General features: G+C 42.3%; 2 protein-coding genes across 7 annotated transcripts in view; both read left to right on the forward strand.

Annotated features, from left to right (window-relative positions):
• reep3b (receptor accessory protein 3b) overlaps positions 1–10,289 on the forward strand; it is a 58,368-nt gene extending 48,079 nt beyond the window's left edge. For all 3 annotated transcript variants that reach the window (XM_048551356.2, XM_048551357.2, XM_048551358.2), the window contains 5 exons: positions 1,883–2,003; positions 3,204–3,317; positions 5,451–5,595; positions 8,075–8,226; positions 9,208–10,289. In XM_048551356.2, coding sequence (XP_048407313.1) covers positions 1,883–2,003; positions 3,204–3,317; positions 5,451–5,595; positions 8,075–8,226; positions 9,208–9,276 — 601 coding nt within the window. In that variant the 3' untranslated portion in view covers positions 9,277–10,289. The remainder of the gene's footprint in view (positions 1–1,882; positions 2,004–3,203; positions 3,318–5,450; positions 5,596–8,074; positions 8,227–9,207) is intronic.
• A 10,587-nt stretch (positions 10,290–20,876) lies between these two features.
• Positions 20,877–25,510, forward strand: part of slc22a15 (solute carrier family 22 member 15) — a 64,488-nt gene continuing 59,854 nt past the window's right edge. For 3 of the 4 annotated variants that reach the window (XM_048550920.2, XM_048550921.2, XM_048550924.2), the window contains exon 1: positions 20,884–20,991. In XM_048550920.2, the coding sequence (XP_048406877.1) occupies positions 20,908–20,991 (84 nt within the window). In that variant the 5' untranslated portion in view covers positions 20,884–20,907. Of the gene's footprint in view, positions 20,992–25,510 lie in introns of all 4 variants that reach the window. The other variant, XM_048550922.2, reaches the window with a different exon arrangement.

The following is a 25,510-nucleotide window of genomic DNA, read 5'->3' on the forward strand; positions in this document are numbered from 1 at the left end:
ACCACTCATAGTGTATGAGGTGCCACTTCATCCGCCGTTCACAGTCCTCACCACAAATGCAGAAACAACTGTGTGCTGTCTGAAAAATGTACTGAAAGAACTCACGGTTCTTTCACACCATTTTCCAAACGTGATCACTGTCACTTCGAAGGACACGTGCAGCAGATGTGCGGAGTGTAGCCGCCTGCAAATTCCCCTCCAAGCCATCTCAAACTAGCAACATTGCCATTTCCTCAGTATTAAAATCCTGGAGCTCCCTTCTGAGTGGCACTATGGTTGTACATGCCCCACTGTGGATTTGTGTTCAAGACCACAGCTTAACATCATCTAATCCACAGCTTTTAGGGATTTGCAATTAAGACTGGCCTTGACAATGGTGGTCTCATCCCATGAACATAATAAAGAATCTCAGATGCTGCTGTGTATTCAGGTATTTAAGATATTTACAGCTCCACATGGGTGGGGACAGTGCAGTGATTCAACAAACATTAAAAACTTAATTGTTTATCATCCTGACCTAGGATCTTAATTTGGGTCTGTGATAATTGAATTCATTTGAGTTTCAAGAAGTGACAGTTTAATTGCTCATGGAAAATATTTTCTGAACTGATGTGGTTAATAAGTCGACTTGGAATCTGAATGTTAATGATTCTTGGGACCCATTTGAAGAAGTTGATTATTCACAGAAATCCATCAAAAACATGGCTCCCATTGGTTCCATGGTTTAGAAAAATGTTTCCAGATGCCTTCTCCATTTTGCCTGAAACAGCAACGGCTTCCTCCCGAGATCGTTGCACTTGTCGCTTTGACTGCTTATGGGATATCCTTGAAGCAGATGTCCATCAGCTAGGGTGTTTCACATCCCTTCCATACGATACTGTCTGAACTTGTCCACTGTTAACTGGTGGCAGAAATTACTGTACCCTTTCTCCATTGAAGTTTATCTTTGTGTTTCCCTGAGTGTAATTGATTCCTGCCCACGTTGTACTGTAAACCATCCTTGCAGTACACAGAGAAATGTTTTGCTATATTCTTTGCATGGCATTAGCTAAAACAGGAAAAATGCTGTATACACTCTGAAACCATAGGATAGAATAAGGCCCTTTTAATTCCTTTTGTACTGTAACACTCCTTCATTTATACCTATACACCAGTTCCCAAAAAATATTCTGTAGTGACCTTAAGACCCCTATCTTCACATACTCATTCTAAACCGCTACTCTCTCCTGTCAGTAATTTAATCAGTTGCACAATCATCAGATTTGGTTCAGTCACAAATATAGATTGTAAATAGCTGAGGCCTAGTGATGCTGCATGGGGGTCCACCACCGAATGTCTTACAGAAACTGAGCTAAGGCCATGTTAATCTTTGTTTTAAGACAAGTGTGTGTCTCAGAAATAATGAGGATGCTCCCAATGTGATTTTATCTCCCTAAGTTCTCTGTCTAAAAATTTCTATGTTTGTAATGTGCTTCTGGAGTCTCATGAGGGAATGGAAGACAAAGTTGTGTGAAACTGAAATTGCACATGCAATTTGTGGAAAATGTACTTTAACTTATCAACCTGGCTATATTGCAGTGTGTCAGACTGCAGCTGTGTTTTGTAAAATGAACAAACATGGGGTAAGTCACCAAGAAATGAACTAAGATGACTCTAGTTTTGTCAGTTTGCATCTAAATACCAAGCATAATTGACTTCTGAGTTTACATTTAGCTTGATATTTATTACTGATAATAAAATGTGAGGCTCGATGAACACAGCAGGCCGAGCAGCATCTCAGGAGCACAAAAGCTGACGTTTCGGGCCTCACATTTTATTATCTTGGATTCTCCAGCATCTGCAGTTCCCATTATCACTGATATTTATTACTGTTGGTTTGCAGGCTTCCACTGTACTATGAACTTAAAGTGGCATTTGTTGTCTGGCTGCTATCCCCGTACACTCGAGGCGCAAGTTTACTTTACAGAAAGTTTCTGCATCCTCTTCTGTCCTCACGTGAACGGGTAAGTATTTCACTTGCTGCCAAGTTTATGCGAAATGTCCATTTTTAATTGATCCCCATTCTAACTACAGCATGTCAGTGAAAGCAGTTTAAATTGCTAGTTTTATCAGGACTGATATTGATTTGGAGTACATGATACACAAATTGAAGATGCACCATAGTGTAATAAGAAACATCAGTTGCAATTTTGTGAAGTAAAATTTTTGAGTCTTGTTTGCTCTTTGTAGTATTACAGAATCGTTACAATGTAGGTAGAGGCTATTCTGCCCATCCTGTCGGGATTGCTTTGTGTTGTCTGGTTTTACCTTACTAGTCAATTGTGCTCTTGGTGGCAACATATATTTAACTGAAAATTTGCAATGGGAAAATAGCAGTGCAATTAAGAATGGAAAACAAATTTTCATTTTTTAACTGTTGTAATTGATCTTTGTGAACTTATCAATTAGCATAACTTGAAATACTGTGCATTAGAAAAGTTTGGCTGACCTGCGATGAGTGATGACTTAATTGAGTGGCCACAGTCTCTGTTTGAGACTATATTTGTTGTCTCTGAGGACAATGTTGCACTTGCCAAGTTTGGGATGTGTAAGGTTATGGAATGACTGGCTACAGATTAAGCTATTTCTCAGGCCCAACCTCAAGGTACACCTGAATGCACGAGTATGACTTATTTGATTTCCTCCGAAGACCTCTGTGGTGTTGCCAGTTAGTGGCAGGTTGAGCCCGGAGATGGAAGAAGCCTCTTGTCACACATGACTGTTATAATAAGTAGAGGGTATGTGCTGAAGGATTACTACAGTGTCAATCATGTAGTTCTTCAGACGAGATTTTTAAATTCTGGACCTGTATTCCCTCCCAGGTGAGCACAAAAAGTGATATCAGAAAGAAGGGGTATTTTAATTTGTATCTTTTAGTCAGTTGATTTTCTGGTTATCTATATAATTGCTATTTGGACTTTCCTATTTGCAAATTAGTTATGGGAAGCTTTGGCATGTTCACAATTGCAAAACTAATTGAATAAATTTAAATTCTGTCTTAATATTTAGCAAAAATTTAAACAGTTATGTTTTGATTTTGAAAACTTTCTCACAAAATGAGGGATATGTCACTTGAGCTATTAATCCATCTCGCTGTAAGAGATAGTGTGTAATTTTTAAGCGAATATTTAATGATTGTTACAGTGTTCATTTTTTTGTTACAGGAAATTGATGACTATATTAATCAAGCCAAAGATCGAAGCTATGATACTATGGTGAAGTTTGGAAAGCAAGGTCTAAACTTTGCTGCAACTGCTGCTGTGTCTGCTGCAGTGAAGGCAAGTATTGTACCCTTGTTGAAAATTGCTGAAGTTGAAGATTTCTACAAAATCAAATTCACGTAGTATTTTACTATCTGAACATAACATTGTTCTAGACCCTCTATGGAATTTATCCTGTCCTGCTTTCAGGCCGAATTAAGAGCATTCTGTGTTTATCCTGTAAGATTTATTTTTCAAAGTTCTAAGGGGCATGTGCAAGGAATGAAAGAGGGAATATGGGTAGTACAGTCTCACACGTAACATCTGTGTTAGTTTGTGTCAAAGGTTGTACGCAAATAAGGAGAAAACAGAAGCCGATGTTACTCAACTTTGTGCACCGATCCTCCTAAAATACACCACATGCCTCATCAGATATTTTAGGTTTACTTTTTCAATGTTAGGCTATCTTAAAGTATACCTTTATTAAGCCTCCGAATACTTTAATATACAGAATCTGATGCATATATTAAAAACATGGTTTTTTCCATTGTATTTTAATTCTGCACCAACAGTTTTATAGATTTAATTTAATGTTCTTGCCAAGCTTGTAGTTTCCCTTCTGTCTTTTATTCTAACTGTGATATTGCTTTCTCTTGCCTGTATTCGCAAACTGTCTTCAGGATTGTTGCTCAGCTTTCTGCTGTTGTACTGGGCCATTCAAGTTGAGGTAATAAGACTATTGGCATAAGTTGTTTGACATGGATAATTGCTGCTGTACTTAATTTTCTAAGATATGGTTGGCTGGCACTGATTACCTTTTTTAGCCTTAAATTTGAATGTTTGTTACCATTGGGAAAATTCCAGTCATTAGAATTGTAATGCTGGCTTTTAAAGCTACAAGCAGCATGTATTCCTCATCAGTAGCCTTGCAACTTCAAGGTGTATTGTCCTTTTAATATTTCTACACATTCTCTATTGGTGCCTTTTGGGATTCAAGCAGATTTAGAAACTTTGCACTGTAAGTCAATCTGAAAATTAAAATGGGGATATTGGGGTTGGGTTCTTCTATAATTAACATTGAGGCAATTGGTTATGGAATGAAAATTGAACAAGTCCTCATACAAATTGAACTTTCAGTTGGAAAGGGGTCATCTTCTGATTGCCACAGTTGTTAACTTGCTGAAACATCCTGACGGAAAGAAAAAAGAACTCCTTGTTAGTCATTGTTGATTTCTGGTTGGGGTTCCATTGTTTGAGCAATTTTGGAATTGGTTTTGACGTACCAATTATATGCAAAACAAAATTTGAAGTTTCCCACTTAAAACATGCTCAATTATTTTCAAATTCTTGCTCGTGCTTACTCTGGAGAATACAGTTCTGTCCAGTTGCTTAAATGTCATTATGTGGTTGTGCCAGTAATAGTTAGCTTGTAATAATACACAGCTTTTTTTAATCTGTAAGTGTTGCTTTTAACAGTGTTTACGAAAAAACAGGATTTTGACAGTACTGCATGTAAATTAGTTGCTTTCTTTTTCGAATATTTTTCTTTGTATTTATCTTTTTCCTTAATTTAGTAGTGTCTATTGTCATCTGGTTTAGCTTATGTATCAACCTTTTGTAGAAAAGTAAGACTTTCCAGTGTCCTCCCATTTGTGATGTTGAAACCGCGCTGCAGTCTTAATTCTATGTTGACAGAAACTTGGAGTAGATTTCTGAGATGAGACGAGCCCTTAGGAGGGAAGGGGTAGGCATTCTTCCTCAGCGTGTTCATGGATCTCTGGTGTTCAGAAGGGTGACCAATGTTTGAAGCACTCCGAAGACAGTTGCAGTTATCGCCTTGTTAAAATGAGCATGGTTCATGAGAGAGCTTGAGCATTGTTACAAGTGGCTACTTCACTATGGTGAGACTCATCTCAGTCAGCACACTTTGACTGGTCACTGGATGACAGTTGGTAACTTCGATTTTTAATTTGTCTGACTGGTAGACTCACTGAAAAGCCCCTGCCGGCATAACGCATTCTAGATCTGAGATTAAACCTGACACTTTCCTGACCTCTGACTTGGTGCCACAGCCCACTTTGTGCATGTATCCTTTAAAGCTGAAGGGAGACATTTTAAAACCTCTAACTATAGTACAGCAATTGTTAAACATTGAATGCGTCTGATGAAACATGAAGGTTTATGATTTCTGATTTTTGTTGTTCTATGTAGAGTCAAGGTGCAATCACAGAGAGACTGAGAAGTTTGAGCATGCATGATTTAACAGCAATACAAGGCGATGAACCAGTGGGACATCGCTCCATCGATGTTGCTGCCGATACCAGAAGGAAGGTGAAACATTTGAAAGATGATGCTAGTAAGTAGCTTAACAAAAATACTACAACAAGTTAAATGTAAATGTTGAAGTAATCAGGTATGTAGTATAGCATGTAAATTTTCTGGAGAGTAAACTCTGAAACTGGGCTGCAGTTGTAACATGGATGTAACATGCCAGAATTATTTTGGAAACTGGGGAAGTTGGGCAAAGAGAGGGGTGCTAGAGTTCACCTTACCAGCCTAGCATTTTTAGAGTGCGATTCAAGAGATTTTATCACCATGATTTGATCTGGGATTGAAACCAAAGAGCCTGCTGACAGTAAGTGGTCTGTAGCAGAATGATATATTACAGGGCTAGTAATCCTGTGGTCAGAAGATTAGCATACAAATCCTGCCATAGTAACCAGAATTTATTTCAAGTAAAATCTTGAATTAAAAAAACTATAGTAAGTAATGTTCACCATCTAACAGTTGGATTACCATAAAAAGCTCATCTGGATCCCAAGTATTATTTCAGGAAGGAAATCTGGCCTATATGTGACTCCAAATGCGCAGCAATGTGACTCATTCTTAACTACTTTCTGACGTGGCTTAACAAGTAACTTAGTCGTCAAAAAGGTGACTGACCATCTTTTTGGGGGCATTTGTAGATGGACAATGAACTTTTGGCTTACTTGTGACACCCATGTTTTACAAATGAATTTCAACAATTTCCTGACCTGTGACTAGTTTGAACAGTAAGATCTACTTTATAACTTACATTAATTGTTTCCTGCTTCTGGAGACCACAAATCTCTAGAATGGCAATTAGTATTTCATTGCAGTTGAGCATGCTCCAGAGGATTTAGCAAGGCCAGCGTGAATTTTAACTTGATTCTCGACTTGAGCTGAGGTAGGGAAGGGGGAACTGCTAGCTTTCCCAGCCTTGACATCTGGCAAGTTTGGCAGTCTGCCAGACTTCAGTTGAAACATGTGTTCAGGGAAATCTGTATGTTTGTCTTCATTTTGCAGATTTGCCTCAGCACTTTTTTTCCCACACTGGAAATCTGAAACTTGCTTTATCCCATATATCCCATTGCCAGCTCTTGCAAGGCTATGGTTACTAAGTAATACAAGATGCGTTGACTATCATTTTATCTATGTTTAGTGATCTGAAGTGTTTCCTTCTATCGCCTACCAATTTGCAAGTGGCTTTTTGAAAGCTAGAAACTCGTTAGTATGTAATGACAAAGTGTCACTTTGTACTACACTAAGAGAGGCCCACACGGAAAATAGGAAATGCATCATGAAACCATTGTAGTAAAGGCACAAATATATTGTGTTTCAAAATGAGAACTTCTTGCCTTTTTATAATGTTGCATGTGTATCCTGGTTATCACATGTTTTTTGAATGCCTCATAGTATATCTGTGTCATTTCACTGCCATCACAATTTGTCAGTTTGGCCTAAGTTCAGAATTGGGGGATTACATGAAGTGCCCAGAGATTATCAAAAACCAGAATAAGCAGGAATGCTACTTCACAGAAGAGTTCTTTGCACCAGATTTGTGGTGTTTAGCATTGGTGCAAAGATCAATCTGCAAGGACTGAACTTGTAGAAATGCATCCTGAATGATCATACAGAAGTGAAATTTCCACCTTTGCTAAGCATTCTAAATCTGATTTTCAAAATAATCAAGTGAATTGTAGCTACTACTGAATACAGTAGTAAATATAACTAGTCATTATGTGTATTCAATATAAACATTCACATTGGGCACCTTGTTCTAAGCTCTCTCTTATTCCTGTATCTCCTGCTCATTTGGCTCTTGATGCTATTCATAAAATTATTTGATATCTCATCATTTTGTATTCATTTCTGGAGAAAGGAACGTGTTTTAATTTCCAGAGGTAGTAGGAACTGTTGATGCTGGAGAATCTGAGATAGCACGGTGTGAAGTTGGGTGAACGCAGCAGGCCAAACAGCATCAATGGAGCAGGAAATTTCTGATTTCTGAAGAAGGGTCTCGAACCAAAACATCAAACTTTCCTGCTCCTCTGATGCTGCTTGGCCTGCTGTGTTCATCCAGCTTCACACCGTGTTATGTCATGTTTTAATTTCCTGCTGCTGTTGGTGACGACAGTATAATTGCCGTTTAATTACATTGAGAAATGTACACCATGGGTGCCTGGTGTGTTCTAATGTATTTGGGCTCTGTGAACAGATTTCTGAAATTTCAAAATGTGTTTTTCCAATTCTTTACTGTAATCCTTGAGTACAACTGTATGGGCCACTTCGCAGTTTTTGAGAGCTGTGGGATCTGGGTACTGAAGTGTTTGGTGCCCCCATGTGGAGAGTAGACCAAATGTAGAATGATTTTCCTTATTTGGACATTGTTCCTAATTGAAGTTAAACAGTGAAATGAACTTCAATGCCTGCTTTGTCCATTGATAGACAGTTGACTTTTACATTCAGGAACTTGTGCAAGAGCATTTGCAGAATGTAGTTAGTAGGTTTACTGAATTGCCATTTCACTTCAGATGGGGGTTTTAATTTTGATGATGATCTGGATGGTAAGGCACAGTCAGAGGAAGACCATGATGCTGCTCATTCAGACGATGAGATTGCCAAACAGAAATACCTCCGACGATCACAGAGCCTTAAACTGAAACAGCGAGGCTATCGTAAAGAGGTAAATATTTTCAGCTCTTTGCAGCTTTTGATCTTTTATCTTTTAATCTGTTATCATCATACTTTGATTTCATGCAGTGTATTTAGGTATGTATTGAAGTCAGTTAAATATTTCAGTTTATTTCTAAATATGTTAAAGTGACCAAAGTTGAAATTTAGATTCTGTTCAGAATTAAGTATGAATTTGAAAACCAGATACGGTGATTCTTTGATAATGGGAACTGCAGATGCTGGAGAGTCCAAGATAACAAAGCGTGGAGCTGGATGAACACAGCAGCCCAAGCAGCATCTCAGGAGCAGAAACCCAAAACGTCTAGGCCCGAAACATCAGCTTTTATGCTCCTGAGATGCTGCTTGGCCTGCTGTGTTCATCCAGCTCCACGCTTTGTTATTACGGTGATTCTTTGTTTGTTTGTATGCACCAATATAGAACTTAATTCCATCAAATCACGGACTTGTTCTGTTAGAGCAGAGGGAGTTTCTTTTAAACTTGAGGGACTTTGTTAGGAGCACTTCCTAGCATTGGCATAAAAGTTGGTGATTGGGGGCATAGATTTAAGCTGAATGAAAATTTATCTTATATTGGCATTGAATTGGCTTCCGCCACCCTTTCAGAGAATGTAATTCTAATTTGTAAAACAAATACAGGTCAATAAACACTTTCTCTTTTATTCACGCTGTAATATATTAATCTTGTGATTCACCTGTTCAAAATTAAATCACTGACCTTTCTGTGCTCCAAGGAGAATAATTTCAACTCTGTAATCTTTGTTACCAAAGTTGTCATCCCTTTTACCATTTGAGTAGATCTCTGCACCTTCTCTAAAGAATGGTTTATGTTTGAATGGGAAAGATAAAAATGAGAACTGTCAATCATTTGAAAATTTCTGCATACCTGATAATTATTAGTGTGGGCTATAAGAAAGTGTTAATTTGCACTCTATTTAAAGAAAATGTACTAACCAAATTTTATTTTGTACAGACCAGGTATGGATCGCTAAAACTGAGAAGTAAGAAGAGACCCCAATGTAGTTATATCACTACAGGATAAAGTGACTATTTTGCTAAAGATTTCTACTGAGTGTGACTTGACCTGAATATGTGCAGTTTGATATGTTATAAATACTTCATTTTTTCAAAAAAAACCTGCAAATCTGTGGTTCCTACATAAGCCTGTTCTTGACTGATCCCTCTGAGTTAAACCAGTAAATGCCACTTTCATTGTAATCAGTGGGCTCAAAAAGTAATGAACGTAACCGGTAGTTTGAAAAGTAGTTGTCATCATCAACAACTTTTTGCATGAAGTGTAATCCTTAACTGGATCATCACTAAGAAGAATTGGACAGCTAAGAAACCAAGATTGATTTTTTTTTGGAGAAAATATGAAATACTTGATTTCTACAAATACTTCAAGGTCTTAAAAGTAACTTGAATTTGAGTTATCTTTAAAGCATCAAAGTCAGCAAATATTCCAAATGTACTTCCTTCATAGAAGTGCACACTCGACTCAGACCATACTTAAAATGTTTTTCGGAATGATTTGGTAATTTTCTGGGTTGATAGTTTGAATGTTGGTATTTTGTGATATATGCACGTGTTGCGGATAGCACATTTCCAAAGTTGTGCATTTTTGAAGCCAAAATGCAAAATATTTGGTATTTTCAAATACCAGTGTATTAGCACTGACTGCATGTTTTTATAGTTTTGTATAGTTTAATGGTGCCTTCACTTCAGTAAGGTCAGGATATGCTTATGCTGTAAATCTTTTAACTAACTTGTTTTTTAACTTCATATTTTTAAATATGAAATATACTGATGTAATTTTAGAATCCAGTACTTGGGAAAACTGTTGTGTGTCATCTTGAATGTGAAGTATTCTCTGAATTCTGCCATTCAGGTAAATGTTGACACTGTGTAGTATATGACTATTTATTTATCAGGCTCTCAAAATAGCAGAAGTTGTTGTTTGTCTTTTGATGTCTAGAATGCAGTTGAGCTGCAATACATGTACCAATTAGTGCCAGACTTGAAGCTTTTATTGTAATAAATCTACTTCTGATAGTACGCATTTTTGCCTTTGACTTTTTATTATAGCTTGCTTGATGGTTTTCTGTATGTTGACTGGCGAGTCAATGTTGGTTGTCATTCCAAGTTTTGTGTTGAAATAACTATAAGGAAACATATAATTTATTTATTTGGTAATTTTCACAACCATTGCATGTCTGACATATACTAGACACCCAATGAAGCATCTTCAAACTGTTATAATGTTGGAATCGTTGATTTGCAGGCAGCTTCACAGACAGCAATTAGATATTGGCAGTGCCATTTTATTTTTGTGATACTTGATTGAGGGATAAATGTTGGCCAGGACATTGGGGATAACTGACCGGGTCTTCAAGTAGTGGCTGTCGGTCTCTCTTACATCCACTTGAGCAGGTCCTGGGTCTCGTTCTGAGAGACAGTGCAGAAGCGCATCAGAACTGTATCCACTACATGTCACTGATGATCACTGACTTGCACTTAGACTGACTTTTTTTTAAGAACGCTTTTTAATTTGATACACAGTTTACTGGTCGAGCTTCCGCCCTCAGCTGTTTCTGATTCTGTCTGCCATTCTTGGCTCATCCTGGTTTAATATTTTCACTTACACAGTTTGAATTTTTGTATACTGCTTCTGTTGCTGAATTTAGTCATGGAATCTCGACAGTGTGGAAGCAGGTCATTTGGCCCTTCGAGTCCAAATGTACCCTCTGAAGAGCATCTGACCCGGATCCTCCCCCAATCCCTGTAACCCTGCATTTCCCATGGCTAACCCTCATAACCTGTGCACCTGTGGATGCTCTGGACAATTTAGCATGGCTAATTCACCTAATCTGCACATCTTTGGACTGTGGGAGGCACCTGGAGGAAACTCTTGCAGACATGAGAATGTGCAAACTCCACACACAGTCAACCAAGGGTGGAATCGAACCTGGGTCTCTGGTGCTGTGAGGCAGCGGTGGTAACCACTGAGTCATTGTGATGTCCCTTGCCACTAATAAATGGAAACAAGCTGCAGAATGGTGCGGGACAGCGTGACTCTGGGTATCGTGGATGAATCGCAAAATATTAGCCTGCAAGGTGCAGCAAGTAATTCAGAAAAGATTGTAAAGCGTTCCTTTACTGCAAAGATTATGAAATGTTCAAGTGGTGAAGTCTTGTTAACTGTACAGTGCTTTGGTGAAACCATGCCTAAAGTATTACATACCGGTTTGGTCACCTTACTTGATGGATATTCTTATGTTGGAAGAAGTTCGGAGCATGTTCACTGGGTTAATTGTTAGGATGCAGGGTTTGTATTATGTACTCATTGGAGTGCAGAAGAATAAGAGGTAGTCTTATTGAAACACCAGATTCTGACTTAGCTTGACAAGATAGATGCTGAGAGGATATTTTCTCCTTGGGGGAATCAAGCACTGGGGGCACAATTGGAAGATAATTCAGTCTCCCATTTAAGATAGAAATGTAATTTAGTCTTTGAGACTTGTTAGTCTTTGGAATTGTCTTTCCCATTTAGTATTAGAGACTGGAACAGTGAATATATTCAAGACTGAGTTGGGCAGGTTTTTAATTAGCAAGGGAATTGCAACTTATGGAGAAGAGGCAGGAGAATAGAGTTAAGACCACAGTCAGGTCAGCTGTGATCTTAACAAATAGTAAAGTCAGATTGAGGGGGCAAAATAAATAAATGGAAAGTAAAGTTCCCTTAAAACTGTCCCGAACAAACATTTCCAGGAAACGGCCAACAAGGGGTTAAAATACAGAATAAATCATTCTCTGCTTTTTCAGCGAGTCCAACAATAAATAATAGGGATGTAGCCCCTATGGGGGCACTGTTTCAAAATTGAACACAAAATGTGAAGTGGGAATCGCATGGGTCTATTCAGAACAAAAAGCAAGTGAGCTGTCTTGGCCAGCAAGATCATACTTTCTATAGCAATTTGCTCCACACAAGTTGGCTGAGTTTTCTAGATAATGTGTTAAACCTGTACTCAAATAACCCAAACATTTTTGGGATAGGGTGCTTCCCTATCTGAATAAGGTATAATGGAAAGCTTTTTTTTCATATTCTCTGCTCAATATTGTTCTTTATTTATTCACAGGGTGTGGGTGTCACTGATTGGGCAACATTCATTGCCCAGAGGGCAGTTCAGAGTCAACCGCATTGCTGTGGGTCTGGAGTCACATGCAGGCCAGGCCAGACCAGGGAAGGATGGTAGTTTCTGTCCCTAAAAGAACATTAGTGAACCAGATGGGTTTTTCGTCATTAGGCTGTTTAATTCTAGTTTTTTGTTCCATTGAATTCAAGTTCCACCATCTGCTGTGGTGAGATTTGAACCTGGGTCCCGAGAATGGTAACTGGGTCAACAGTCTGCTGATGATAGCACTCGGCCACTGCCTCCCCATTGTGAAAATACTCTTATCAGTCACTGTTCTGTACTCAATTGGATGTCTGGTGTAGCTTCACCCAGTGGTGATTTTTAACTTGATATCTTTTGATTGCTGTTTCTTGCCAGGGGCCTTGCAAAAACCTTGTATCAGCAGGCAACCATTTGTACCAGAGTCCAGAAGTGCTCCTCGGAACTGTAGGTTCAAATCCCTATCCTTTCAATGCACTCACCGTATCAGGATTGAGACCTTATCATTTAAAAACTTTTTTTTAATTAAAGATATGTATTAACATTTGTTTTGTTGCGCATATATTCATCTGGATCCATTTTTACAATTGTTTCAAATAGATGTGGCTGGGCGTTCTGTTTCTTTTAAGCGGTGTTAGAATTGACGTGAAATTAAGCAGGTCAGAAGGGAAGGGGGAAGAGGAGCAGATAGTAGTCATTGGGGACTCCATAGTTAGGGGGACAGATAGGAGGTTCTGTGGGGACGAGAGAGACTCACGGTTGGTGTGTTGTCTCCCAGGTTCCAGGGTGCGTGATGTCTCTGATCGTGTTTTTGGGATCTTTAAGGAGGAGGGGTAGCAGCCCCAAGTCATGGTCCACATTGGCACCAACGTCATAGCTAGGAAGAGAGATGGGGATTTAAGGCAGAAATTCAGGGAGCTAGGATGGAAGCTTAGAGCTAGGACGAACAGAGTTGTCTCTGGTTTGTTGCCTGTGCCACGTGCTAGTGAGGTGAGGAATAGGGAGAGAGAGGAGTTGAACACGTGGCTACAGGGAAGGTGCAGGAGGGAGGGTTTTGGATTCTTGGATAATTGGGGCTCTTTCTGGGGTAGGTGGGACCTCTACAAGCAGGATGGTCTTCACCTGAACTAGAGGGGTACCGATATCCTGGGGGGGAAATTTGCTAAGGCTATTTGGGTGGGTTTAAACTAATTCAGCAGGGGGATGGGAAACAAAATTGTAGTTTGAGTATAGAAAAGGTTGAGAGTAGGGAGGTCTGAAATAAAGTTTCAGGGACGCAGATTGGCACCGGCAAGCAAGAAGTTGGTTTGAAGTGTGTCTACTTCAACACCAGGAGCGTCTGGAATAAGGTGGGTGAACTTGCAGCATGGGTTAGTACCTGGGACTTCGATGTTGTGGCCATTTCGGAGACATGGATAGAGCAGGGACAGGAATGGTTATTGCAGGTTCTGGGATTTAGATGTTTCAGTAAGAACAGAGAAGATGGTAAAAGGGGTGGAGGTGTGGCATTGTTGGTCAAGGACAGTATTACAGTTGCAGAAAGGATGTTTGGGGACTCGTCAACTGAGGTAGCATGGGCTGAGGTACAGGAAAGGAGAGGTCACCCTGTTGGGAGTTTTCTATCGGCCTCTGAATAGTTCCAGATATGTAGAGAAAAGGATAGCAAAGATGATTCTCGATAGGAGTGAGAGAGACAGGGTAGTTGTCATGGGGGCTTCAACTTTCCAAATATTGACTGGGAACACGATAGTTCGAGTACTATAGATGGATCGGTTTTGTCCAGTGTGTGCAGGAAGGCTTCCTGACACAGTATGTAGATAGGTCAACAAGGGGCGAAGCCACATTAGATTTGGTACTGGGTAATGAGCCCGGCCAGGTGTTAGCTTTGGAAGTAGGTGAGCACTTTGGTGATAGCGATCACAATTCTGTTATGTTTACTTTAGTGATGGAAAGGGATAGGTGTATACCACTAGGGAGGAGTTATAGCTGGGGGAAAGGCAATTATGATGAGATTAGGCAAGACTTAGGGAGCATAGGATGGGGAAGGAAACTGCAGGGGATGGGCACATCAGAAATGTGGAGCTTATTCAAGGAAAAGCTCCTGTGTGTCCCAGATAAGTATGTACCTGTCAGGCAGGGAGGAAGCTGTAGAGTGTGGGAGCCATGGTTTACGAAGGAGGTGGAATCTCTGGTCAAGAGGAAGAAGAAGGCTTATGTTAGGATGAGATGTGAAGGCTCAGGGCGCTTGAGGGCTACATGATAGCCAGGAAAGACCTAAAGAGAGAGCTCAGAAGAGCTAGGAGGAGACATGAGAAGTTGTTGGCGGATAGGATCAGGGTAAACCCTAAGGCTTTCTACAGGTATTTAAGGAATAAAAGAATGACGAAAGCAAGATTAGGGCCACTCAAGGATAGGAGTGGTAAGTTGTGTGTGGAGTCAGAGGAGATAGGGGAAGCACTAAATGAATATTTTTCGACGGTATTCACTCTAGAAAACGACAATGTTGTCGAGGAGAATACTGAGATACAGGCTACTAGACGAGGTGGGGTTGAGGTTCACAAGGAAGAGATATTAGAAATCCTACAGAGGGTGAAGATGGATAAGTCCCCTGGGCCGGATGGGATTTATCCTAGGATCCTCTGGGAAGCCAGGAAGGAGATTGCCGAGCCTCTGGCATTGATCTTTAACTCGTCATTGTCTACAGGAATAGTGCCAGACGACTGGAGGATAGCAAATGTGGTTCCCCTGTTCAAGAAGGGGAGTAGAGACAACCCCGGTAATTATAGACCAGTGAGCCTTACCTCAGTTGTTGGTAAAGTGTTGGAAAAGGTTATAGGAGATAGGATTTATAATCATCTAGAAAAGAATAAATTGATTAGGGATAGTCAGCACGGTTTTGTGAAGGGTAGGTCGTGTCTCACAAACCTTATTGAGTTCTTTGAGAAGGTGACCAAACAGGTAGATGAGAGTAAACCGGTTGATGTGGTGTATATGGATTTCAGCAAGGCGTTCAATAAGGTTCCCCACAGTAGGCTATTGTACAAAATGTGGAGGAATGGGATTGTGGGAGATATAGCAGTTTGGATTGGAAATTGGCTTGCTGAAAGAAGACAGAGGGTGGTAGTTGATGGGAAATGTTCAACCTGGAGACCAGTTACTAGTGGTGTACTGCAAGGGTCGGTGTTGGGTCCACTGCTGTTTGTCATTTTTATAAATGACCTGGATGAGGGCGTAGAAGGATGGGTTAGTAAATTTGCAGACGACGCTAAGGTCGGTGGAGTTGTGGATAGTGACGAAGGATGCTGTAGGTTGCAGGAGACATAGATAAGCTGCAGAGCTGGGCTGAGAGGTGGCAAATGGAGTTTAATGCAGACAAGTGAGAGGTGATGCACTTTGGTAGGAGTAACCGGAAGGCAAAGTACTGGGCTAATGGTAAGATTCTTAGTAGTGTAGATGAGCAGAGAGATCTCGGTGTCCATGTACACAGATCCTTGAAAGTTGCCACCCAGGTTGACAGGCCTCTTAAGAAGGCATACAGTGTTTTAGCTTTTATTAATAGAGGGATCGAGTTCCGGAACCAAGAGGTTATTGTGAAGCTGTACAAAACTCTGGTGCAGCTGCACTTGGAGTATTGCGTACAGTTCTGGTCATCGCATTATAAGAAGGATGTGGAAGCTTTGGAAAGGGTGCAGAGGAGATTTACTAGGATGTTGCCTGGTATGGAGGGAAGGTCTTACGAGGAAAGGCTGAGGGACTTGAGGCTGTTTTCATTAGAGAGAAGAAGGTTGAGAGGTAACTTAATAGAGACATATAAAATAATCAGAGGGTTAGATAGGGTGGATAGGGAGATCCTTTTTCCTAGGATGGTGACAGCGAGCATGAGGGGGCATAGCTTTAAATTGAGGGGTGAAAGATATAGGACAGATGTCAGAGGTAGTTTCTTTACTCAGAGAGTAGTAAGGGAATGGAACGCTTTGCCTGCAACGGTAGTAGATTCGCCAACTTTAGGTACATTTAAGTCATCATTGGATAAGCATATGGACGTACATGGAATAGTGTAGGTTAGATGGGCTTGAGATCGGTATGACAGGTCGGCACAACATCGAGGGCCGAAGGGCCTGTACTGTGCTGTAATGTTCCATGTTAAATGTTGAACAACAAAGTGAGTACCATGTATGTGATACTATGGTCACAACTACCAATGTGAAATTGTAGTTTGTAATTATGGGTTGTTCAGAATAACATCAAAAGCAGGTCAGTTTTCATTTCTTTTCTTTTTTTGGTGCCATTTCTGAAAGTTACATGGAGAGCTCACTGCTAAACAGCTGACAGGAAGTGTTAAGAATGGCTGACTATTCCGCAGCTTTCCAATCCAAATGGGAATGAATGGGAATGAATGAAGTCTGTCTTTGGGAGAGAATTCTCAATAACAGTGGGTATGTGTAAAAAGGAAGTTTCCTTTGCTTGAAGAGCAAATTGGCTGGGAGTCTGGAGCTTTCGGAGCTCTGTGTCTAAATTGGAAAGGCAGCTGGGTACAATTGTAGTCTCTGAGGACAGCATTCACAAATGTAGCTGTCCATCTGATGAAGATATATATTACAGTTCGGGAACAGGAAGTCAAGTCACAAACCATTTGGTGAAAATAAAAGCCAAGTCTCATGGAATAGCAAGGTTGTGCTTCGAGTGTGTGGTTGGGACACAGTTGGAAATGAAATCAGAGGCTCTTTGGTGCTCACAAAAACTAAAAAGAATGATTTAATTTTTTGCTGAATTGCAAACATAAGAATTTTGGCTGATGCAGGCCTTAATGTAAGACAGATTGATGGGATTTGATGGCCAATGGTGTCAGAAGTAAAATGTAGCAGTCAGTTTAAAGCTGACATTTCACTTGCAATGTTCACACTAAAACTACCCTTCATTTGAAGGGAGGAGTTCAAGTATGGAGACCAAAGGCAGAACCGGAAAAGAAATCTTGCATTTACGTAGTACCTGCTCCTCTGATGCTGCTTGGCTTGCTGTGTTCATCCAGATCCACGTTTTGCTAACCCAGCCTAAGCTTCATTTCCACACTGTGGAGGAGACCACATTGTGACCGGTGAATGCAGTAGTCCAGACTGTCAGAAAGGCAGGCAAAGTTCTGCTTCGCCTGGAAACTATGTTTGGGCCCCTAGGGACTGAGGAGGGAGGAGGCAAATCATGACGTGTTACACCTATAGCAGTTGCAGGGTCAGGGACAGAAGGTTGTGGGGAAGTGTTGGGAGTGAAGGAAAACTGGGCCAGAGTGTCCCAGAGGGAACAGTTCCTGTACTGGTGGACAAGGGAGGGGAGAGGAATCGGTTTCTGGAGGTGGCATCTCGCTGGAGGTGGCAGAAGTGGCATCTTCTGGATATGGACACTGGTGGGATGGTAGGGGTTCCCTATCACTGGTGCAGGAGGGAAGAGAGGGGAGTGAGGGCCAAAGTATGAGGAATGGGTCAGACCCAGTTAAGGGCCCTGTCTACAGCAATCTCCCCACACCACACCTGAACCAACTGAGGACACCATTTCACTCTGTTCCCCTGGCTGGAGGTGTGATGACCCTGATGTTAAATCTCCACACGTATTTCATCCGAGTGAAATGCAGGTGTCGGTGTTGGACTGGGATGGACAAGGTCAGAAGTCAGTCGAGACCAGGTTGTAGTCCAACAGGTTTATTTGAAATCACAAGCTTTCAGAGTGCTGCTCCATTGTCAGGTGAAGGGCAGCACGCTGGCTCAGTGGTTAACACTGCTGCCTCACAGCCCCACAGATCAAGGTTTGATTCCACCCATTGGGCGACTGTGCAGTTTCCAAATTCTCCCTGCGTCTGCATGGGTTTCTGCTGGGTGCTCCGGTTTCCTCCTGGAGATGTGCGGCTTAGGTGGATTGGCTATGCTAAGTTGCCTGTAGTGTCCAGGGGTGTGTGCTAGGTGGATTAGCGATAGGAAATGTAGTGTTACAGAGAAAGGGTGGTGAGTCAGTGTGGACTTGTTGGGTTGAACGGCCTGTTTCAGCACTGTAGAGAGCCTGGGGTGTCATGTGACTTCTGATCTTCCCAATGAGACAATGGAACCATATCATAATTCTGAATTGGAGAAGTGTATTGTTCATTGACACCCACCGCTCCACAAACTTAAAACTAACATTTTATTTTCACCATAATGGTCCATTTATTTTCTTCTGTAATTATTACCCAGAAGAAACAATACTGTTTTTCAGCAAACTCAAGAATTAAGTTTTTCTTTAAATAAGTTGCTGAATGAACAATCAGCCGCATCTGCTTAATCCCAGCACACTTTGATGCACAAACAAGGCAGGACAGCTCTGCAGAGATACATCATTGTTTTGTTTTCTAAGCAAAAGAGTAAGAATACCAGTCAGTCAGCATGCATATCTGGAAATCAGAATGGTTGGACATCACTCAGTCATTTAGATTTTCGGTCAACTCAAATAGCAGGCAGCTGCAGAATGATGGCCTATCTTCAGATCAGATTTCAGATGGCAAATAAGCTAGAAGCCCTGATGTTGGTGGCTTCGTCAGATTTCACAAAGTATTTCAATGAAAAATCCTTTTGCCAGTTTTGCTTTAAAGTTTGTTCTAACTAACAAAAGCCACTGTCTTGTTAGACACCCATAACTGCTACCATCTAATTCTATGAATGGAAAAAAGCTGTTTTGTCGACAACAGGCTCTGAATTAATGTATAGCATAGATCCTAAGGATTCTTCTTCAACAGGAATGTTACATTAGTCATTTTCCAGTAATCTGGTACCCTCCCTGGCTCCAGTTACTCCTGAAAGATCATCACCGGTGCCTCTACAAATTCCTCAGCTGTCTCCTTCAGAGTCTTTGGGTGTAGTCCATCTGTCTGAATGATTTATCCAGCTTCAGATCTTTCAGCTTCCCTAACACCATCTCCATAGTGATGGTCACTACTCTGCCCCAATCTTCTGGTCGGCACAGAATGGGCTGTTTCCGTGTTGTATGACTCTATAGTGTCTTCCTCTGTGAAAACTGATGCCAAGTACCTATTCAGTTTGTCATTTTTTTGTTCCCCATTACTACTACTTCAGCCTCATTTTCCACCAGTTCATTGTCCATTCTTGCCTCTCTCTTACCTCTCATCTATCTAAAAAACTCATGCAGTCTTCTTTCATATTACAAGCTAGTTCACCCAATTACACATTCAATTCTGCAGTTGTCTTCTGTTTTATTTGTCATCATTTAGCGACATACTAATTTAACATCTGCAAAATTTGAAAGACAGCAGTGGTCCTACCCCTTGCTCCTGTGGAACATTATTTCTCATCTTTCACCAGTCTAAGCACCTATTTATTCCTTTCTACTGCAGTATAATAAACCTCATTTTCCTGGACTCACTGGCATTGGACATGCACTTTAGTACAAGGTTAGAAATTTACTACCCAACATCACATGCTCACCTTTATTATTTACTTTAGCTAAGTAATCACACTCGCCGATTGTGGGTTAAATTATCACTGCAGACTGAAATGTATAATCTAACCTGCCACTCCAAGGCAATACTGCACTGTTGGAGATATTGGGTTGAGATATTTAATCGCAACTGCCTTCCCCCTCAGTACGTAACAGATGCCACAAACCAATTCAACAGCAGAGCAGTCCTCCCATGGTCTTGGCCACGATTTAACCCCGCTTTTTGCACATTAGGTGTACGTGAACCTTGTTCACGCAAATCACAATCGAGACATACTTCAGATGTAAAGCATTTTGCAACAGTCTGCTATAGGTGTAACATGTCATGATTTGCCTTCTCCCTCCTCACTCCCTAGGGGCCCAGACATAGGTTCCAGTGGAGGCAGCACTTTGCCTGCCTTTCTGACAGTCTGGACTACTGCATTCACCGCTCACAATGTGGTCTCCTCCACAGTGTGGAAATGAAGCTGAGGCTGGGTTAGCAAAACGTGGAGCTGGATGGACACAGCAGGCCAAGCAGCATCTCAGGAGCAGGGAGGCTGACATTGCAGGCCTAGTTTTTTTTAGGCTCGAGACGTCAGCCTTCCGGCTCCTCTGACGCTGCTTGGCCTGCTGTGTTCATCCAGCCCTACACCGTGTTGTCTCCGACTTTTCTCTCCGCAGCTGCAGTTCTGTCGCGTTTTTACGATGTGGGAAGAGCGGGGGGCGGCGCTGTCCCGGCGTTTGTGTGTAATACCGCAAATGGCCGGCCGGGCGGCGCTGTACCGGGAAGGTTGTTTACAGCGGGTGAGGCCGGGTGGGCAGCGCCTTCGCGAGGTGGCCGTGATACCGCGATGGTCCGCCTGGGTGGCGCTGTCGCGGGTGGGTGTGATACCGCGAGGGTCCGCCTGGGTGGCGCTGTCTCGGGGGTGTGTGATACCGCGAGGGTCCGGCTGGGTGGCGCTGTCGCGGGGGTGTGTGATACCGCGAGGGTCCGGCTGGGTGGCGCTGTCGGTGGAGCGGGACCTCTCTGTGCTGTCGCAGCCGGGATGGATATAGATGGCGCGATGATGTCGGTCGGTGAGTTCGGGAGATACCAGAAGCGGTTGACAGTCACTTTTGTTCTTCTACAGGTGGGTGAGGGGCTGGGGGCAGTCGGCAGCTCGAGAGGGGACTTGTTTGGAGCAAAAGCTGCTGCTGGAAGTTCACATTGTGGATCATCTCTGTCTGTCTCTCCTACTCCCCCCCTCCGTCTCCTCTGTTCCTCCGCCCCATTCCTGATCACCTCCATCATCCTAATTCTCTCATCCTCACTTCCTGATCCCTCTCCTTTGCCCCCAATTCCTGATCATCTCCCTCATCCCCCTCCCTCACTCATCACCCCACTCACTCTAGCCATGTTACTGATGACACATTCTGTCATTTCTCCACAGGGAGAGGTCTGCGATTAGTTTTTTTCTCCCTCTCAAATGCTTGTGGTTTGAATTACCACTTTGGAAATCGTAGTCATGACAATAAATGTGCATGGCCTATCTCTGCACGGCAATTTGCTTATAGTTCTGTGTAAATTCTTCTATGCTTCTAATTAAGCCACTGACACTTGGGAAATGAGCCTGTGTGCACTTCCATCTCTTAACAACAGTGTAATGTATTTCGATATTGAGAGCACAGTACCTTACACTGGGGAGACTGAGACATATGTGTTATTTCCTGTGTTAGCTGTTTGTTTAAACTATTTGAATTACTGCATTTCCACATGTTGGCAGATCATTTCCAATACTTGTGTATCTTTCAAGAAGATAGGCTTTGAGATTAAATTGATCAGTATTTATTACACTTGTCATTTTTTGAAAGAACCATTAATAGGGATTTCCAGGTTTGAGGACTTTGTGCAGTTGAAGTGTGAGCTGACACATCACATCATTACTACTGCTGCATTTGTTTTTGTGTGTGTGTGTGTGCGTGCGTGTGAGTGAGAGAGAGAGCAGTACAATGATAGAACTGTGACAACTGTGTTGTGTAAACAATTCGGTTGTATTCAAACACTCCAAGTGTCGTGGGAGGGGACAGTTCTCTAAATTGGTTATTCACGCAGTGTATGCATTATAAAACAAAGCAAGCACGTTCTGACTACATGAAAGCAAAGTACTACATATACTTGAAATCTAAAATAAAGCAGAAAGTTCTAGAAAAACCTGGCAGCGTCTGTGAAGAGAAAAACTGAAGACCTCTCCACCTAGATAATAAAATGTGTGGATGAACACAGCAGGCCAAGCAGCATCTCAGGAGCACAAAAGCTGACGTTTCGGGCCTAGACCCTTCATCAGAGAGGGGGATGGGGTGAGGGTTCTGGAATAAATAGGGAGAGAGGGGGAGGCGGACCGAAGGTGGAGAGAGTATAGGTGGGGAGGTAGGGAGGGGATAGGTCAGTCCAGGGAAGACGGACAGGTCAAGGAGGTGGGATGAGGTTAGTAGGTAGATGGGGGTGTGGCTTGGGCTGGGAGGAAGGGATGGGTGAGAGGAAGAACAGGTTAGGGAGGCAGAGACAGGTTGGACTGGTTTTGGGATGCACTGGGTGGAGGGGAAGAGCTGGGCTGGTTGTGTGGTGCAGTGGGGGGAGGGGACGAACTGGGCTGGTTTAGGGATGCGGTGGGGGAAGGGGAGATTTTGAAACTGGTCAAGTCCACATTGATACCATTAGGCTGCAGGGCTCCCAGGCGGAATGAGTTGCTGTTCCTGCAACCTTCGGGTGGCATCATTGTGGCACTGCAGGAGGCCCATGATGGACGTGTCATCTAAAGAATGGGAGGGGGAGTGGAAATGGTTTGCAACTGGGAGGTGCAGTTGTTTGTTGCGAACCGAGCGGAGGTGTTCTGCAAAGCGGTCCCCAAGCCTCCGCTTGGTTTCCCCAATGTAGAGGAAGCCACACCGGGTACAGTGGATGCAGTATACCACATTGGCAGATGTGCAGGTGAACCTCTGCTTAATGTGGAATGTCATCTTGGGGCCTGGGATAGGGGTGAGGGAGGAGGTGTGGGGGCAAGTGTAGCATTTCCTGCGGTTGCAGGGGAACTGCCGGGTGTGGTGGGGTTGGAGGGCAGTGTGGAGCGAACAAGGGAGTCACGGAGAGAGTAGTCTCTCCGGAAAGCAGACAGGGGTGGGGATGGAAAAATGTCTTGGGTGGTGGGGTCGGATTGTAGATGGCAGAAGTGTCGGAGGATGATGCGTTGTACCCTCACCCCATCCCCCTCTCTGATGAAGGGTCTAGGCCCGAAACGTCAGCTTTTGTGCTTCTGAGATGCTGCTTGGCCTGCTGTGTTCATCCAGCTCCACACTTTATTATTCTGAAGAAGTCATGCTGGACTTGAAATGTTAACTCTTTCTGTTTCGATATAAGTACAATTGGCCATATAGAAGCACTAATTCTTCTGAATGATACCGGGACTCAGATGATTAAATGATGAGTACAGGTTGCCTCACCTTAACTTGTATTCCCTGGGATTCAGCAGATTGAGGAGTTATCTGGTGCTTAAGTTGTTAAAATGTTTCAGAAGGGTTGATCAAGAGGAGGTATTTCCCTTTGGAGTAAATGGAGGACAATGGGATGTGATCTAAAAATGAGAGCTACGCTGTTTGGGAGTGAAATCAGGGTGCAATATTTCAAATACAAGTCGTGAAAATCTAGAATTGTCTTTCCCTCAAAAGGTTGGGAACCATTGGAACTATCTAGACTGAGATTAATTGCTTTTATTTTGAGCAGGGGAACACTAGATGTGAAGCAAAGCTGAACTGATGGATTTCGTGTACAGAGCAAACATGGTCTAATTATACACTGGAGCAGAGCTGCATGGAGGATTGCTTTGAAATTCCCCAAATCCCATGGTGTTAGAGAATGAAGCTGAAGGAGCGCTTGTTTAGTCAGGAGTGTTTTAAGGAGTTTAGGGAAGTACACTAGGGTTAGAAAGGGAACTCTAGGTGGGGCTCGTGATGATGAAAGGGACACACGATGGCTAATGGATGGGTGAGATGCACAAGAGGCTGGAATGGATTGCGTGTTTAGAGAATGTTCACAAAGCCAGCAAGTAAAGCATTTGTAAAGAATGTACGCTCGAATATGAAGTGCTGGATGACCTCCTATGCTATTCAGTCTGATTCTGTTTTGAAAAATGTGATCTGAAGTTCATAAGTCGATCAGCAGGGATGAGAATAGTGGGGCTTCATGTGGATAGCTGCTCAAGGTTTGAGCACCAACGGAGCTGTTGCTGAGATGGAAGTAAACAGTCTTTGTGATGGATGGGAAATGGGGTGCATACATGGATCCATTGTATGAACTGTCGGTGTGAGAGGCTTTAGAGGAGGGGGAATCAGTGACAGCAAAACAGCAGCTTTCACCCTGATGTTGCAGCTAGTGGAATTTCTCTGGCACTCCAACAGCCAGGGGTGCTTGACTGTGCGATTAGGAAAGGGGAGTGGATGCATTCACAGTACTGTGCAAAATGACATATCACTGAGAAGCATAGCTGCGAATGAAGACAGTCAGTGAAGAGTCAGTTCACAGACCACTCTGAACCACTCAGCAATGCTTAACATAGAGTGAAGGGGCAGCCAATTCTGGCCACAATGAAAATAAAAAAAATTGATTAAATTGCACTATAAACTTAGAGTGTTATTGACAGCAAACATTTCCTATTAGGAGGCTAAGACCAGTAGGATGGAAATCAAAAGGTTGAATAAGTTTCAGGTGATGCTGTGGATATCTGAAACCTCTAACCTAGGTTACAAAATGTTAGATTTGAATGTGAAGGGGCCTGGAACAATGACGGAGCAATGAAGTTGCAATACGTATCAACAAGATCCAACTGAATGCTGGAAAGGGCGGAATGGCTGTTATGTCCTTGATTCACGTTTAAACTGAAAAGTTGTAGAATATTTCAAAATGGAAATGAACAGCAAAAGAAAATCGCTTGTAAGTTGACAGAGCAGGTACGGCTGTGACAGCAGCTCTTAGGGCTGCAGAGTCTCAAGCTTTGCTCTACCATCTGTTAAGTAGCAGCATTTCTTAATGTAGGAGTGCATGTTTAAAGTTAATGCTGGACTATGTTTGCCTTGCAGTTTTCATAGTGTGCATGACCTGCCCTGGCTAACAATCAGGAACAAGAAATTTTCTTTTCCATTTTACTAAAGTTTTAAAAATAAAAATATCACATGTTACAATAAAAAGCAAACTTATCAGGTCCACAGTAATGCCACAGTCCCAGAAGTTTCAGCACTTGCGTTGCAACCACCCAGCCACTATAAATGGCAAGGTTTGGAGATTCTCTGCTCAGGTTATGACTGCATTACGGCAGTCAAACATTCCTATTTCGTTGACCTGCCTGAACATCGATGGTTTTATTTTCATGGTTTTGGTCATAACGTGCTAAGGGGAGGATGACCTAGTATTCCTGGTAGTGGCGATCTCATTTCTGGCAGCATTTCCATTCTTGCTGCTCTTCCACAATGCATTCCCATTGGCAGACCCACAGACGGCCTCATACCTGCTGGGGGAGCTCCACACCTGATTGGTGGTGGGCCTTCACAGCCTGCTGCATATTGTTTAGATGCTGCTATGAAACTGGGTGGTCTGGTGGTTCAGTGGTTAGCACTGATGCC

The sequence above is a fragment of the Stegostoma tigrinum genome, chromosome 20 (assembly GCF_030684315.1).
Source record: "Stegostoma tigrinum isolate sSteTig4 chromosome 20, sSteTig4.hap1, whole genome shotgun sequence".
NCBI lineage: Eukaryota > Metazoa > Chordata > Chondrichthyes > Orectolobiformes > Stegostomatidae > Stegostoma > Stegostoma tigrinum.